At 39.7% G+C, this 15,086-nt stretch overlaps 1 protein-coding gene across 2 annotated transcripts in view; it reads right to left on the bottom strand.

The window, feature by feature from the left end:
- Positions 1-15,086, bottom strand: part of URB1 (URB1 ribosome biogenesis factor) — a 71,255-nt gene that overhangs the window by 53,604 nt on the left and 2,565 nt on the right. The window contains exons 3-9 of one of the 2 annotated variants that reach the window (XM_073362312.1): positions 13,238-13,389; positions 9,928-10,060; positions 7,667-7,763; positions 6,402-6,487; positions 4,340-4,465; positions 2,264-2,394; positions 742-820 (exon numbers count right to left, since the gene is read on the bottom strand). In XM_073362312.1, coding sequence (XP_073218413.1) covers positions 742-820; positions 2,264-2,394; positions 4,340-4,465; positions 6,402-6,487; positions 7,667-7,763; positions 9,928-10,060; positions 13,238-13,389 — 804 coding nt within the window. Of the gene's footprint in view, positions 1-624; positions 821-2,263; positions 2,395-4,339; positions 4,466-6,401; positions 6,488-7,666; positions 7,764-9,927; positions 10,061-13,237; positions 13,390-15,086 lie in introns of both variants that reach the window. The other variant, XM_073362303.1, reaches the window with a different exon arrangement.

The raw sequence follows: 15,086 nt of genomic DNA, 5'->3' as shown, positions 1-15,086 counted from the left end.
TTTTAAAATAAATGAATTATTTAAGGTAAGTGCCTTGCTGCCTTTTTGGTGAGGGAACATCACTAACCAGGGTGTGTACACAGCTGGGAACACACTACACCTTCATCCACTAGAGCCTCACTTTAGGCACATTCTCCTCTGACACCAAATTACTGTTTCTTTCAAATAAGAGGCTAGATCCTCAGCTGGTGCAAATCAGTTTAGCTTTACTGAAGTCAACAGAGCATCTTCAATTTACACCAGCTCAGGCCAAGATCTTCAATCTGAAGTCACACACAAAAAATTATTTCCACAATATAAAACTGACTGGGCCCATGTATTGCATGGCACTTCAAGAGCAGTGAATTTTGCACCGGACTAACAGTACAGTACTTAGAATGTGCTGCAAGACCCAGCTGTAACAGGTGGAGTTAAGGGCAAATTATCCAATATAGCACCGAATTTCCTTGTTAAGTGGCTTTCGGTAGGCCACGAGTGTTTGAATTTTCTGTCATTTGTCTTCCACAATCATACAAAATAATAGTACTTGTTTAAACAAAATTTTTTTATCTTTTAAAAAAAAAAAAGCCTCAAAACCAGGCTTTTCCATATACAGAAAGCACACATTTTTCATCTCTCTCTTACCTTTTTTAGCAATTTGATATTGTCTAACCAGGTGGACTTCAGTCTGGGAATGAAGGAATACTGGGTTTCCTTAAAGTATTTATTCAGTAAATCTGGGCACACTTTAAGAATATTCACCATAAGATCAGCAACCATCTCATCCTCTGTAGCAGTTTTTAAATTCAGCAGAAAGCGCAGAAGCACCAAATTTCCTCCTCTACAAAAACAAATTTTGGTGGGGGGCGGGAGAGGTCACAATTTTAATATTTTTAAGTACTCCACTAGTTCGGTAACTCCAGTATTAATAATGTTAAAATGCAAGAGGTCAAATTCTGCTCTCCTCTCATTTTTGCTGGTGTAAATCCAAAGTGACTCCACTGACATTAATAGAGTCACTCTAGATTTATATTGGTGTAACTAAGAACAGAATATAGCTGAAGGTCTCTTACATAATGTACTGTAGCTAAAACAGAACCCTCATCAACACAGTATCACTGAGACATTCCAAAAAATATTCCAACCAAATTTCATAAACTTGAAAACATAGAATTATAGCATTATATTAAACTGGAAAATATTTTTCTGTAGCCCCCCCCTTATGAAGATAGGTTCTTTTAAAATCTGGTTTTCATTTTAAAATCTGTTCAGTCGTGGCATTGCAGATGGCTTCTTCTAAATGAACCCGAGCCAAGTGAGAATGTTGTAAATGCCAAGGGAACAGCTCTTCAAATTTTGCTCCTCCAAAGCAAGAAAACAATTTGCGTGAATATAAGAGTTATAAATGGACTTCAGCCACTGGTTTGTCTAACAATGAAGCATTACATCACTGTACCCGCCTCCCTCCATGGACACACAGAAGTTTAGATTATTTTCCCTGTTGTTCATAAACTGGATGTATAAGTATTTTATCCAGTAAACCAACAGTGACAGTGAGACCAATGAAAAACCTGGTCAGGTGTTATGAACCAAATGCCGGTGCCACCGAAGTCCATAGCAAAACTCACGTTACATTTAGGGGGACAAGGGTATGTATATGTAGTTCTACAAGCAGTAAGTTAAAACAGATACTTCGGCATGGCAAGGTCTACATTAAACAATTTCATCTCTGTTACTTTATGCTAACAAATGATCCGAGGTCTGGAAAAAACCCCTTACAATGAAAGACTTAAGGTATTTAATCTATTTAACTTCTCAAATACCTGATGGTTAAGAGGCAACTTAATCAGAGTCTATAAGAACCCTTGCAGTCTATACTTACCTGATCCTAGAGGGATCTCTAATTTAGCAGACAAAAGTATAATGAGATCCAATGGCTGGAAATTGAAGCTTAAAAAATTCCAATGGAAAACATTTTTAAATAGGGAGGGTAATTATTAGAACAGATAGCTAAGGGATGTGGTGGATTCTCCATTACTTGAAATCTTTTAATTGAAATTGGATGTCATTCTAAAACATATGCCTTAGTTCCACCCCGTTATTGAGCTCAATCCAGGAATTACTGAAAATGTATGGCCTGTGTTATCATGTGGTCAGACTAGACGACTAGAATGGCCTTAAAAATCTGGCCATTGTAAAAATCTATGAAATACAGACTGGAAACCCAATACCAACACCCCCCAAATATATATATTATATAGACAAAAAAGCACTGGTAATTCACCTGCCAGACGTGCCAAGGCTTCGATCATAGAAATTAATGCCATGTTTCAGAGAACAACACAGGTCCATTAAGAAGTTATGAACCAGTTCTCTTACCATGACCTTTCCTGCCTCTTCAGGATCTTGAGTAACCTACAAAGTACACGAGAATTGTGAAAAACAAACATTTTAATTGTTAGTTTAATGAAAAGAAAATCTTAAAACAAATTCACTTTTATCTGTATTTTATACAGCTTGATTTATACACAGACAACTCCTACCTCACTCATTTTATATTTTGGTTACGTTAACAAGGCAAGTTTTAACCTGTGTATTAAACACATTCAATAATATAGGATTCCTTCTATTCATAGGACTCAAATTGCATACCTTGGGAATGCTTTTATTAATTACAGGGCATTTCTTGGGCTTTCTGGCAAGAAATAGGGACAGTAAAAAGAACCAGGCCAGATGAACAAAGAGAAAAATGAAGCTAAATAGAGATGTAAGTATCTCACTTTTATAAAGGGATTATGGCCAAACAATATGCTGGCACCATAAAAATTAAGATTTCAAAATTAATTTAAAACGTCTACTTTCAGCCTTACTACTAAGAATCAGTGCAAGAAAGCTGTCATAGAAATCACAGACGCTATCAGCATGAAGCATACAAAACAAAGAACATGTTCCTTGGACCAATTCTGGGTCAAGATGTTGGCCACACCAAGAGCAATTTTAATACAGCACATGAAAGATGGATAGCTACCAATGTCCTGCACATGCTAACTCTCTAGGGATGAAAAAAGCATGAATTCCATTACAGATACAGCAAAAAAATGAGAGACCAGACCAGGTCAATGACTTATTACTTTAACTCTTTTGATATGGCAGAGTTTAAGACTTCTGCAAATGTAAAATTCATTGTCAAGTTATTGCTGGGAAATCACTGACAAAGTAGCAGTTTGATCCACACAGCAACAGTGTGAATAATTCACAGCTGAAACGCATGTATAGTCATAGGTGTGCATGGCTCTGTACTAAACACTTAATGGAAACAGGTCCTTGCCAGGAGTTTACAGGCTTCTTATAAGCTGAACTAAATATACAGTAAGTACCAGGATAAGAGCTGACAAAGCGACAGCCCATTAATGGTAGAAGTTTTCATGGAGAGAGTTGGTCTTTTAAAATCTATGGATACTGATCTAAAGGCCTGATACAAAGTCCATCAAAAGCAATGGGAGTCTTTCATTCCATTCCATAAGCTTCCCATAAGGCACTAAGACAATTTAGACACCCCACATCTCAGATATTTCCATTACACAAAAGTGGAACTAAAAGATAACAACAGGTGCAATTCTTGTTATGCAGAGTAAAAACAAAGCAACAAAGCTTTTGCGCAGCTCCCTCTCCTCTACTAGAACAAAAGTGTTTCCCCTTTTCAATGCAGTGCTAGCAGGTATTAGGTTTGAGAAGAATGACTCTTAACTCCTTAAAGACAGTTTTATACAAGCGTGACTTCATTTGCTGACGGAAGCAAGAGCAGAGTCGGGCCGAGAGACGAGACTGCTCTTTATTCTGGGGCATTATTTCAGAGTCAGCCCAGTCTGATGTATGGAGACTGGGTACGTGGAAAGGGTATCGAGAGAGGCACTGCACATTCCAGCCTTTGCTCTCTCCTACTCCATCTTGCCCTAATGCAGGGAGCAAATTCTTCCCGACAGCCAAGCAGAGAAGAACGCTGAAGTATCAACATGCCCCAAAGGCAGCACTTCTGCTCTGGAGCTCCAGAAATTGGGAGACAGAAAAGAGAGCCCCCAAAGCAGCATGAAGGTAATCAGAAAAAAGGTGCAGCCCTACTGCCACTCTTCCTAGAACTGAAGCACTAGTAGTCCAGCCCAGGGAAGTCATTTGTTGGTTTCTTTAAAGCAGCGTATAGCCTGGTTCGCTCTCCTCTTCTTGGGATCATAAACAGGGGGAGCCCTAGCCCACCTGTCTATTTCTCCTGTTTGTGAGCTGCACAGATTCAAGCAAGGAGAGTGAGGAAAGAGGTACAGGAAAGGGAGTCAGGAGAAACATCTCACAAAAGAAATTACCAGACCTTGACATCCTCAGTCCTGACATCGGTAATCCCATTCCAACGGTAAAGAGACGCAATGTGACCTAATACTTCCACAGTAAAAAAGCGCACCTTCTGCGTCTTACTGATACTTTTATTTTGAACCACCTGAAAACAATAAAAAGAAAGTCTTTAGTGTATTGCAAATTACAACAAAATGGAAAATAATCATCTCCATCACACCTTGCACTCGTATTGCTTTTGCGCAGCTCCCTCTCCTCTACTAGAACAAAAGTGTTTCCCCTTTTCTCCTTGGCTTGGGGAAGCAGCCCTCTCCCACTGCTCCTCTTCCTTCTTGGCTAGTGTACCGCGAGCAGCCTCTCCTGTTTCAATCTACTTTAAGTCAGAGCATATTAAGGAACTCCCTTAACCATTGAAATGCCAAAACCCCATTAGCTCCAGACAAGGAACTGGAAAGCTGTTAGAAAAACTGGCAGAGCTTGCTAGCTATGGAACCTGAAGAGGAGGGAGTGTTAGCTATACGTGGAGTTTGTGTATGTTGGAAGCTCTACTCTGAATACAGGACCTGACAAAATCCACTGGGGGAAGCTGGCAAGAGTTGTTACCAGAGTAATCCACTGAATGCACCAAGCAGATGTTAGCAATGGCGACTGGTTTGTTCCAGGCTAAGACATAAGCTTTGCAGAATCAGACTCTTCTGCAGCTCTACAGGACCTGAGCTTCAATCACACCTTCAGGGACACATCTGACTTTTGGAGAACCAAGAGTTTTGGTTAAGCAAGATTTGGATAGCTGAGGCTTGTTTGTAGCTTCATTTTTTATTCCTGTTTTCCTTGTTAAATTGTAAACCTCATGTATGATGTTATTAACACAACCATGATACATACCAGAATAAGATATGCAACACAGATAAGCTAACAATGCAGGAGAAAAATTCATTTCTGGAACTCCCTGATTTCTAAGGTCCTGATTTTGCAATCATGATGCTAGCTTTTTTAAAGTTTAATTTAATGTAAGCAAAAGCACAGTTTTCATTTATATGGTCAGTTACCCTTTCCTGTTAGGTTTCTTCCATATGGAAAAGGGACAGACGGGGCAATAGAGCTCAAAATGTGGAAACTGCTGATACACAAGGGGATGTGGCCAAAGCAGCTGAAGACAACTGATTCTACAGCAATTCTCAATTACTTCTGTTATCAGGCTTCCATAGCAGCCTTGATGTAACTTAAATCTGCTTTCCCCACCCCATAATAGAACCAGACAACATGACACCCCATCACAGAACCAACTTCTCCCTTCTCTTTCAATGGGTTTACGTTGCACATGAAAAGTAGTCCTCCCTGCAGCAGCTTTCCTGGATGCAGCCCTGGGTTTTTACTGGAAACCTTCATTATAAAAACCATCATTTTCCTCTTTCCATCAAAAAACAGCTTTGCCTGGCAGACAACATCACTAGCCCCATATCAGGAGACTCCCAGTGTCAACAGCAAGCAGATCCAGACCACAACAGTTATCTCTAGTCAGGAGGTCAGGATGAGGGATGCTACAGAACCACATCAAGACTATGTCTTTAATTGGAACCTATGGGTAAAGGTGCTTCACCCACCAGACAAGGGCAATTCTCTGCACCCCATTTGCCCCAACAGCTCCCAATATGAAAGCAACAAAATCTCTACTCCTTCTGGAAGTGAGGCAGTGTGTTCAATAGCTAGATTTTCAAAGTAAGAGTAATAACTTATTGTGGATATGCCACCCCACTTCTCCAGGAGGTAAATGAGATGGGATGTGTGAGAAACGTTACATACAAGCAGTAATTCGCTCTTAAATTCAGCAGCTTGGCTATTTCATTTAATATTCTACTTAAAAAATATCACATTACAAACTTTAGCCCTGAGACAATTTTATGGCCAACATATAAACCCCCGATGAACAAGCTCAGCAACAGAAATGCCGATGATCCTTTGCAGCACAGTGCCAGAGTAATAAATAGGTGTATATTCTTTGGGATTGCGTTGTAAAGCTGTCTTCAGTAGCAAGAGAAACAGAAAGCAAGTGACAAAGCCATTTCAAGGGCATATCAGACCTTTGTTCCCAGCGTGGAAAGCAGAAGATTGATAGCAGAAACTTTATCTTCCTTTAATCCAGTCCTAAGAATATCTGGAATGAAATCTAAGAACATATTTCAAATGTTAGAGTCGTGATCTGAAGACAAGCAACATTTGAATATGAAATTAATTTCAGGGGATTTGTACTTGTTTGTCTACAATGTCATGTCACTCATCTCTGTGTTGTATTTAAAGACGAACAAAAATACCAGTATTAGCATGCATAGTGAATAGATAATACAGTGATAAACAAACTGCCGTGACATTGCCTTTTATGAAATACTTATTGTAAGAATTATTAAGCCAGTTAGCTCAGTTATTATTATTTAATACTTATATTGAGCTAGAGCGCCTAGAGACCTCAACCAGGTCAGAGCCCCACTGTGCTAGGCTTTGTGTAAATATATAGTTAATGACAGCCCCAGCCCTGAAGGACCTACAATCATTGAAGTCAATGGGATTAATTATAGGGTCTGATCCAAGGCCCACTGAAATCAACAGGAGTATTCCCTTTAGCTTCAATGAGCATTGGATCCAGTTCTTAGTACGTTAAGCCAAGTGCGTAGATAAGTCTTTTCAGACGTAGACCCTAAATTAGCTAAAAACCCTGATTTTGTCTCTATTGCGGTTCTGTGAGCTATTCTACACGGGGCTAGTACAATCACCCCTTCCTCAATATCTGGGGGTTGTACAATCACCCTCTGATGGCACTTCCCTGCAGAAGCCAAAGGAAGGGCTTAAGGGGTCCAGCGGCCAGAGACAGTGGCCATTTGACCCAAGAACAATCCATTCAGAGGGCTTACATGGGCCTTGCACAGGCTGTCTACACAGGAATTAATTTCACTGTGTTCAAAAACTAGACCTTGCCTGATTTTTAAATATTTAACCTTAAAAGAAGGCAGCACATCCAATGTTATTACATTATGAACAACTTTTAAAGCCATGAAGTCTCCTCTGTCTTCTGATCTTTGTGGTTCTGAAGGTAGTATAAGTTTATTTATCATTAACTGGGTCATCTAGGCCTTCCTAGTTATCCTGCAGTTTCTTTGCAGTCAGCATAAGCAATACCATCACCATTATTTTCAGCCAGTACAGCCAAGTGTTTTGGAAAGCATAAGCTTATTTAAAGTCAATTTTTAAAAATGAATTTCCTTTGTCTTGTCAATGCTATGTAATTGGTTCATATTTTCAAACATCACCTTTAAAAGATACTCCTTTAACAAAAGCAGTAACTGTGAAGTACCTTTTAACTCTAGCACTTGTACTAGGATTGTGTTGTCACCAGCAATTAAAAAGGAGAGAGCAAACTGAATATATGCCATACGGACATCTGGTTTCCCCTAAAAGAAAATTAAAAAAGACACTTTTAGCATATAGCTTGTACACAATTGCAAAATTATTACAGCAGCAGTTGGTTATCATAAAATATGTAATAAGTTGTATAGATATGTTTTATATAAACACATCCGCAGTACATTAATCTGAAAAACGACATGAGTTTGTCAATCACAGGCTATTAACCTTTCATATCTTAGCATCTAGTTAGAAAGGCTGGTTGATTCACTAATTTTTCAATTTTGAATACCTGGCCTAGGTCACAAATGATAAGTGGTTTGGTGGTCACACCCTAATCCCCATTTGCGCATATCACCAAACCACCACAGATTGTTGCGCTATTCAAGACAACTGGCTGTCTCATAAGACAACCCAAGGACCAGACTAATAGGGTGCTGTTGCTCAGGACCAATTTGTATTGGCAATGCTACTGAAACCGACAGGAGTTCTGTCTCCATAAAGGCCACAGGATCTGACTGTAAATTATGATTGTTTTTAAGGATTAATTATTTAACTTCCACCTGGAAAATGAAATCCCTAGCCTGTTAGTGCAGTGTTTCTCAACCAGGGGTACATGTACCCCTGGGGGTATTCAGAGGTCTTCCAGGGGGTACATCAACTCATCTAGATATTCGCCTAATTTTACAGCAGGCTAAATAAAAAGCACTAATGAAGTCAGTACAAACTAAAATTTCATAGACAATGATTTGTTTATACTGCTCTGTATACTATACACTGAAATATAAGTACAAAATTTATATTCCAATTGATTTATTTCATAATTAAATGGTAAAAAAGGAGAAAATAAGCAATTTTTCTGTAACAGTGTGCTGTGACATTTTTGTATTTTGATGTCTGATTTTGAAAGTTTTTAAGTGAGGTGAAAACTTGGGGGTACACAAGACAAATCAGACTCTTGAGAGGGGTACAGTAGTCTGGAACGGTTGAGAGCCACTGCGTTAGTGTATGTCATTTAAACTATATGTAAAAATCCCCAAATAAAATATAATTACTGGAGTACAATGAGAAAGAACTTCCCCTTTAAAAGTGATTTGCAAAAAGGGGGAAAGAAAAGAAATAGCAGTGGGGACATGAAAGATTTTGGGAGTTTGTTAGTTTTCTGCCTGATTTTTACATTAGAAATTCAGGTCTGGTCTACGCTGAGACACTATTACAACTAGAGAACTAGTGAAATGAGGACATCACAATGGAGTGAAATCTGAACAACTGAGACAAGGAGGAATTTTCAGGCATGTCTGAAACTCTGTTTTGGTTAATAATATCTAATTTACTCCCATGACTAATGAACACATTGTTAAATGAATATCCTGGATAAAGATTTAACACCCAAGACCTTCAATTAAGATGTGAGAGTTCACAAAAACAGCAAAACCAGGGAACACCAGACTTGACACTCCTGATAATTTAACATAAAAAAAAACCCAACCTATTTTCCCCTAAAACCATTAGTTACAATTTCCAAAGCAGAGTGTAGCTTTTTCATAAATATTGGGTGAAATCCTGGCCCCCCTGAAACTGATGGCAAAACTCCCACTGACTTCTACAGAGCCAGGATTTAACCTGCTAATTTTAGAACTGGACAATTTCCACCCCTCTGAAACATAAATTAAAAGCATTAAAACATTGCCTTTGCCTTCATTCCATTCTAGCCTTAAAAGGTCTTGTCTAATGGCAGTTCTGTCCTATGGCCACCAAACCACATAATAAGCCATGATGCAGTTTCATAACAAACTAAGCCACCCAATACTATGGCAGCAAAACTCAACCTGTTTTCCCCATGGCATTATAATCTTCAGGCGCTCCACTTCACCAGGGTAGCAGAGATCAAGCAGGCATGGAAATGAAATGAGCAACTCCCAGGTGCCAGGACTATGTTTATAATAGGTACTAGCGCTGATCTCTGAAGAGTTTCCCATTCACTTAAATGGGAAACACCCAGGGGTCATGGATGTTTATAAGTGTCTGTCATTATGGGAGATCTTGTATAACAATCAGACAGAAAAGGGGAAGGAAGAGGTGGAGAAGCAGTAGTGCATGAAAATACAGTGGAGTCGCATTAGCAAGTTTATTTTAAAAATTCGCAAAAGTAAACCGAAGATACCTCCATGCCAGATCATCTGACCCCTGCAGAAACTTTGCTCACTTTACCTTCTTATCTCTTTTCTTCACTAATCCAGGCAGGAATTTATTATTAAAATCAAAATGGCTATAGACATCCCTTGCAGAGTCTGGCCCCTGTGCCACCATGGCCGACAGCAAGGTGAGGCATACTCGAGTCATCCTACATGAATAAATAGGGGGGAAATGCATGTTATTGAAGGAATGATGGTTACACAGACGTTATAATGTGAGAATTTATACCTCTCAAATCATCCAGCCACAACTTCCACCAAAGTCAGTGGGAAATGCAGGCACAGAGCAGCACTCTGAGTCTGTCCCAATGTGAGTAAGCAAACACAGTGAGGAAAGCTAAGCTCTAACCACATTGAACCTGATTCTGTATTTTGCTGCATGCAAAGCTCTCACAGTCCATGGGAGCTGCGGCTCAATAAGGAATGCAAGATCCAGCATCTTTACAAAGCAACCACTGTTATTAATTTAGGCAAAATGCACGTGACTTTTTCCTAATTCACACAGAATTCTGGCCAATCTTATTTTCATATTGCCTGTTTTAAAATGTGTGTTTCTCAGATCAAGGCCCTGAGCCTGCAAATTCTTATGCATGTGCTTAACTTTAGTCTGGGGAGCAATGTCACTGGAATTACCCCTGGCAGGAAAGTTAAGCACCAACATAACTGTTTATAAGATCAGGGCCTTAATTCATTCCTACAGAATTGTTTGTATTATTATTTTCTGTTAAAGAATGCAGAAAAAGAGCTGTGTTCCTGTCACTGGATCAAACCCTGAGGTCCTTACTCAGTTTTCATTTAAATTTTATATTCAGTCCTTACTCACTCGAGTGGAAGTCTGAGTAACGAAAGGAAAAAGTCAGAGGTACTGATGTAGAGGGAGTAGGCACAAAGGAATTTACATCTACATTGTTCCTATCTACTCAGCTTACACACACAAATATACTGGGAGGCTGGATGTTGATTTTCCAGAACAAGGGGGAGAGCGCAAGAAATGAAGGCTCCAATCCCTGCATCCACTGATGTCAACAGGATTTTGCTGTTAACTTCAAAACTGGGGCCATAAGGGCCTGATTCTGCAGACCTTACTGATGTGCGAAGACATGTCATTATTAATGGCTGCAGGATCAAGCCCTAAAGTTCCAATATTGAAACGTTATCATTCATAAAAAACCTTGAGGAGGAGATGCATATGAAGCAGAGATCCTGCCTTCATATGCCACAACAACATGACCTCTTTATGCTTCAGCTGGACAACACATGTTCTCAGCAAATTATTCTAATCATATTCTATACCTGTTTGGTGCAACTGGCACATGAAAATAATTGTTTTGTGACTGCCAAACCCCTGCGCCTTACCATTTGGCCAATGTAGCTACTAAAAGTCAAAACACCCTATCTGAAATTCAACAGAGCAGTTTCCCTTAGGCAAGCTCTGGAAGGATTTCTCCAGTAGCTGTATTTTGGGGTCATTACTATGAGGGTAGATTATTTTGTTGGTACTGTTATTGGAGCCATGTTGATCCCAGGATACTGGAGAGACAAGGTGGGTGAGGTAATATCTTTTATTGGATCAACTTGGGTTGGTGAGAGAGACAAGCTTTCATGCTTACACAGAGCTGACAAAGAGCTCTGAATGCCACAGACAGGGTCCCTGAACCAATAAGCACCTTCCCTCATCCAAATGACATACTGGGATGTAAAGCAAGAACCACCCTCCAAACCTCAACTGCCATGGAGGGACAAGGCAGAAGAAATGGTTGTTGAAGTACCTCCTGTGGACTTAGGTTATAAATAAATTAAAAAATAAATTCAATCAAAAAAATTAGTTGTCACATTTAAGAGACAGGAAAAGGTATCTAAGAAAAGTTGGGCTGATGGAGAAATTCTATTACAAATGTGACAATATTTTGTAAAAAGACTAGGAAAAAGAAGCAACAATCAAACTCAACATTTCTTGCCATCAGCATGGTACAGTAACTCCTCACTTAAAGTCATCCCGGTTAATGTTGTTTCATTGTTATGTTGCTGATCAATTAGAGAACATGCTCCTTTAAAGTTGCCCAATGCTCCCTTATAATGTTGTTTGGCAGCTGCCTGCTTTGTCCACTGCTTGCAGAAAGAGCAGCCCGTTGGAGCTAGAATCAGGTGGGGGCTTGAAATCAGGGTGGACCAGCAGCCCCCCTATTATCTCCCCGCTCCCCTAAGTTCCTTGTGCGGCAGCCACCCAGCAGGCTATCAATTGCTGGCAGTTCAGCTGTCCCTCCCCACTGCCATGTGCTGCTCCCAGGAGCCTCCTGCTTGCTGTACAGGGGCTGGGGAAGAGGGGAGCTAATGTCAGGGTGTTCCACTCCCCCCTGTTCCTGCTCCTCGCTTACCCCATCTTCCATGGGGGGGGGGGGACGGGACACACACGACAGGGCTCAGGATGGAGGGAGCATGCTGGCAGCAGGGGCTGTGGGTTAGGGTTAGGGTCAGGGTCACTTGCTGATCTACTTAAAAAGGCAATGTACTTAGAGTCAGCATACTTAAAGGGGCAATGTGCATCTCTCTCTCTCACAAACAGGGTGTGTGTCTCTACCTGCCATGCTGGCTCCCCTCCCTCCATTTGTGCTGCCTTGCAGAGTGTGAGGTTACATTAACAATGTGTTAACCCTTGAGGGCTCAGCTGTTCTAGTTCATCATTTAGCAGTAAGACATTTCCTGGGAAATATCCCACCCTCTTCCACACTCTGACTTCACCACCTCAACCAAGCTTCACAATCATCATTGCTGCGTACAGTATTAAATTGTTTGTTTAAAACTTATAGTGTGTGTGTAGGTCTTCTATCTGGTGAAAAAAATTTCCCTGGAACCTAACCCCCCCATTTACATTAATTCTTATGGGGAAATTGGATTTGCTTAACATTGTTTTGCTTAAAGTCACATTTTTCAGGAACATAACTACAATGTTAAGCGAGGAGTTACAGTAGTCTGCTCAGCTTCGGTGAGCAATAGAAAAGGAAACCTCTCTCTGTGCCTCAAGCAGTTTCATACCACAAATAACGTAGTTAGGGTAAACAAAGCAAGCAGAGGAAGAGAATGGAAAATTACAGACTCAGCTAAAGTCAAGCGCAGCACTACTCCCTGCAGCATTCCTGCAAACACTTATATGTATGTGCCTAAGTTTATACACTGTGAGCAGTCCTCCCAAAGTCAGTGCGACTGCACATTGCAAATAGTTCAGCACACGCTTAGGTCTTTTTGCAGGATGGTGGCCCAAGGCAGCATATTGCGACTGTGTCAGAGCAACCAACACAGGTTCTCCCTCTGGTATGCAGTAGGCTTACCGGTGACTTTCAGAATACAAAGCAGCATAGATTAATCTCATGTAGCTATTAATCAACTTCTTTACTATGTTCATCCCCACAACAGAAAAATGGGACAGGTCACTTGCTGTTCTCAACAAGATGGCTTCCAAAGCTTGAAAAATTAACAGCATCTGCAAAGTTCAGAGATATTTTAAAACATTGTTGCCATTACTTTCCTCCAATATCCCTATACAAGCAAATATAAATTAGAAAATTAGAACAGTAAACATAATAAATAATAAGTAACTGTGCAACAAGAGGAAATGCTTCCAAATGTGAAACTCGAGGTAACACACACTGATTCTCTTCCAGATGGTTAACACTGAAATAATATGCTTGGACAGAGGCTTCCATACTATAGTCTATGGGTCACTACTGAGCAGCAGAGACGTGGCTGGTCACATGGTACCAACTCTTCTCCTTGTTTCCAGCTGCAAAAGTCATGAAATTTAGTGTTGACAACAGCAAGACAAAGTACATCAGAGAGAATCATTTGAACTACTCACACACTTACTGTATTCTAAAGTAGTTGTAACCAGTAAAGATTAAGACCTAGGCCTCAATATGGACAGCACAATTAAAACATCTGCTCATAGTGCAGCAGCATTCAATAAAGGAAACAAGATACTAGGATGCACACATGGACAGAATGGAAAATAATACTCAAATATACAGTAGAACCTCAGAGTTACGAACACCAGAGTTACAAACTCACTAGTCAACCACACACCTTGTTTGAAATTGGAAGTACACGATCAGGCAGCAGAGACCAAAAAAAGGCAAATACCATACAACACAGTACTATGTTAAATGTAAACTACTAAAAACTAAAGGGAAAGTTTAAAAAAAAAATTTGACAAGGGAAGGAAACTCTGGGCTTGTTTCATTTAAATTAAGATGGTTACAAGCAGCATTTTTCTTCTACATAGTAAAGTTTCAAAGCTATATTAAGTCAACGGTCAGTTGTAAACTTTTGAAAGAACAACCATAACGTTTTGTTCAGTTACAAACAACCTCAACTCCCGAGGTGTTCATAACTCTGAGGTACTACTGTAATGCCATTATATACAGAGCTCAAAAACTATACCTAAGCCCAATACTGCACTGAGCTCCTCACAGTGAAACCCTACATACACACACAACCCTGCTGCATCAGGGCCTTACAAATCTCAAACTCTGTGTTTTATTAGTAAGTGGAAGAATATCTACACAGCAAGCAGCTAACAAAGTAAGATATGATGTATACATAGTTTTGCTGTTATGCAGACAGAGAGGATATTTTATTAAAGAGATTGTTTATTGAAAGTTAAAAGGGGCTCTATCAACTTTAATCCGTTGTAAACAAACACTTCTTTACCTAAATTACTAATAATGCCTCAGATAATTAGCGGAAAGAGAGCTCTATAAATCCAGTATATTGGTCACTATTTACACTCTTGTTTATGTTTTGCATTTCTCTCAGCTCAGACAATAAGTTTTACCTTCTGGTTCTTAATGCTGCAATAGCTGGATATCAAACTCTACAAAGGAAAGCTTGTTTATTTAACAACAAATGCTTTTATTAGATTTGTGTGTGCGCAAGTGTGCATAAATTTTTCTGTTGGTCTTGAGTTTTATAAAAGATTTTCTTAACAAAATTCAAAGGCCCCAATACTACAGAGCTTGACTTCAATGGGACTATTCAGAATACATTAGGTTTAGCACATGTAAGAGGCTTTGCAGGACGCCTTTACGTTTTATGACAAAGTTATAACGCCACTGCCAACTTAACAACCGATTTTTCTGCTCCTCAGATCTCCAAATAAATGCTTTTATTCTGTGTTTATAC

The sequence above is a fragment of the Lepidochelys kempii genome, chromosome 1 (genome assembly GCF_965140285.1).
Source record: "Lepidochelys kempii isolate rLepKem1 chromosome 1, rLepKem1.hap1, whole genome shotgun sequence".
In the NCBI taxonomy this organism is placed as follows: Eukaryota; Metazoa; Chordata; order Testudines; family Cheloniidae; genus Lepidochelys; species Lepidochelys kempii.
Note: the sequence above shows the minus strand (reverse complement) of the source record. Positions and strands in the feature narration are given on the sequence as shown.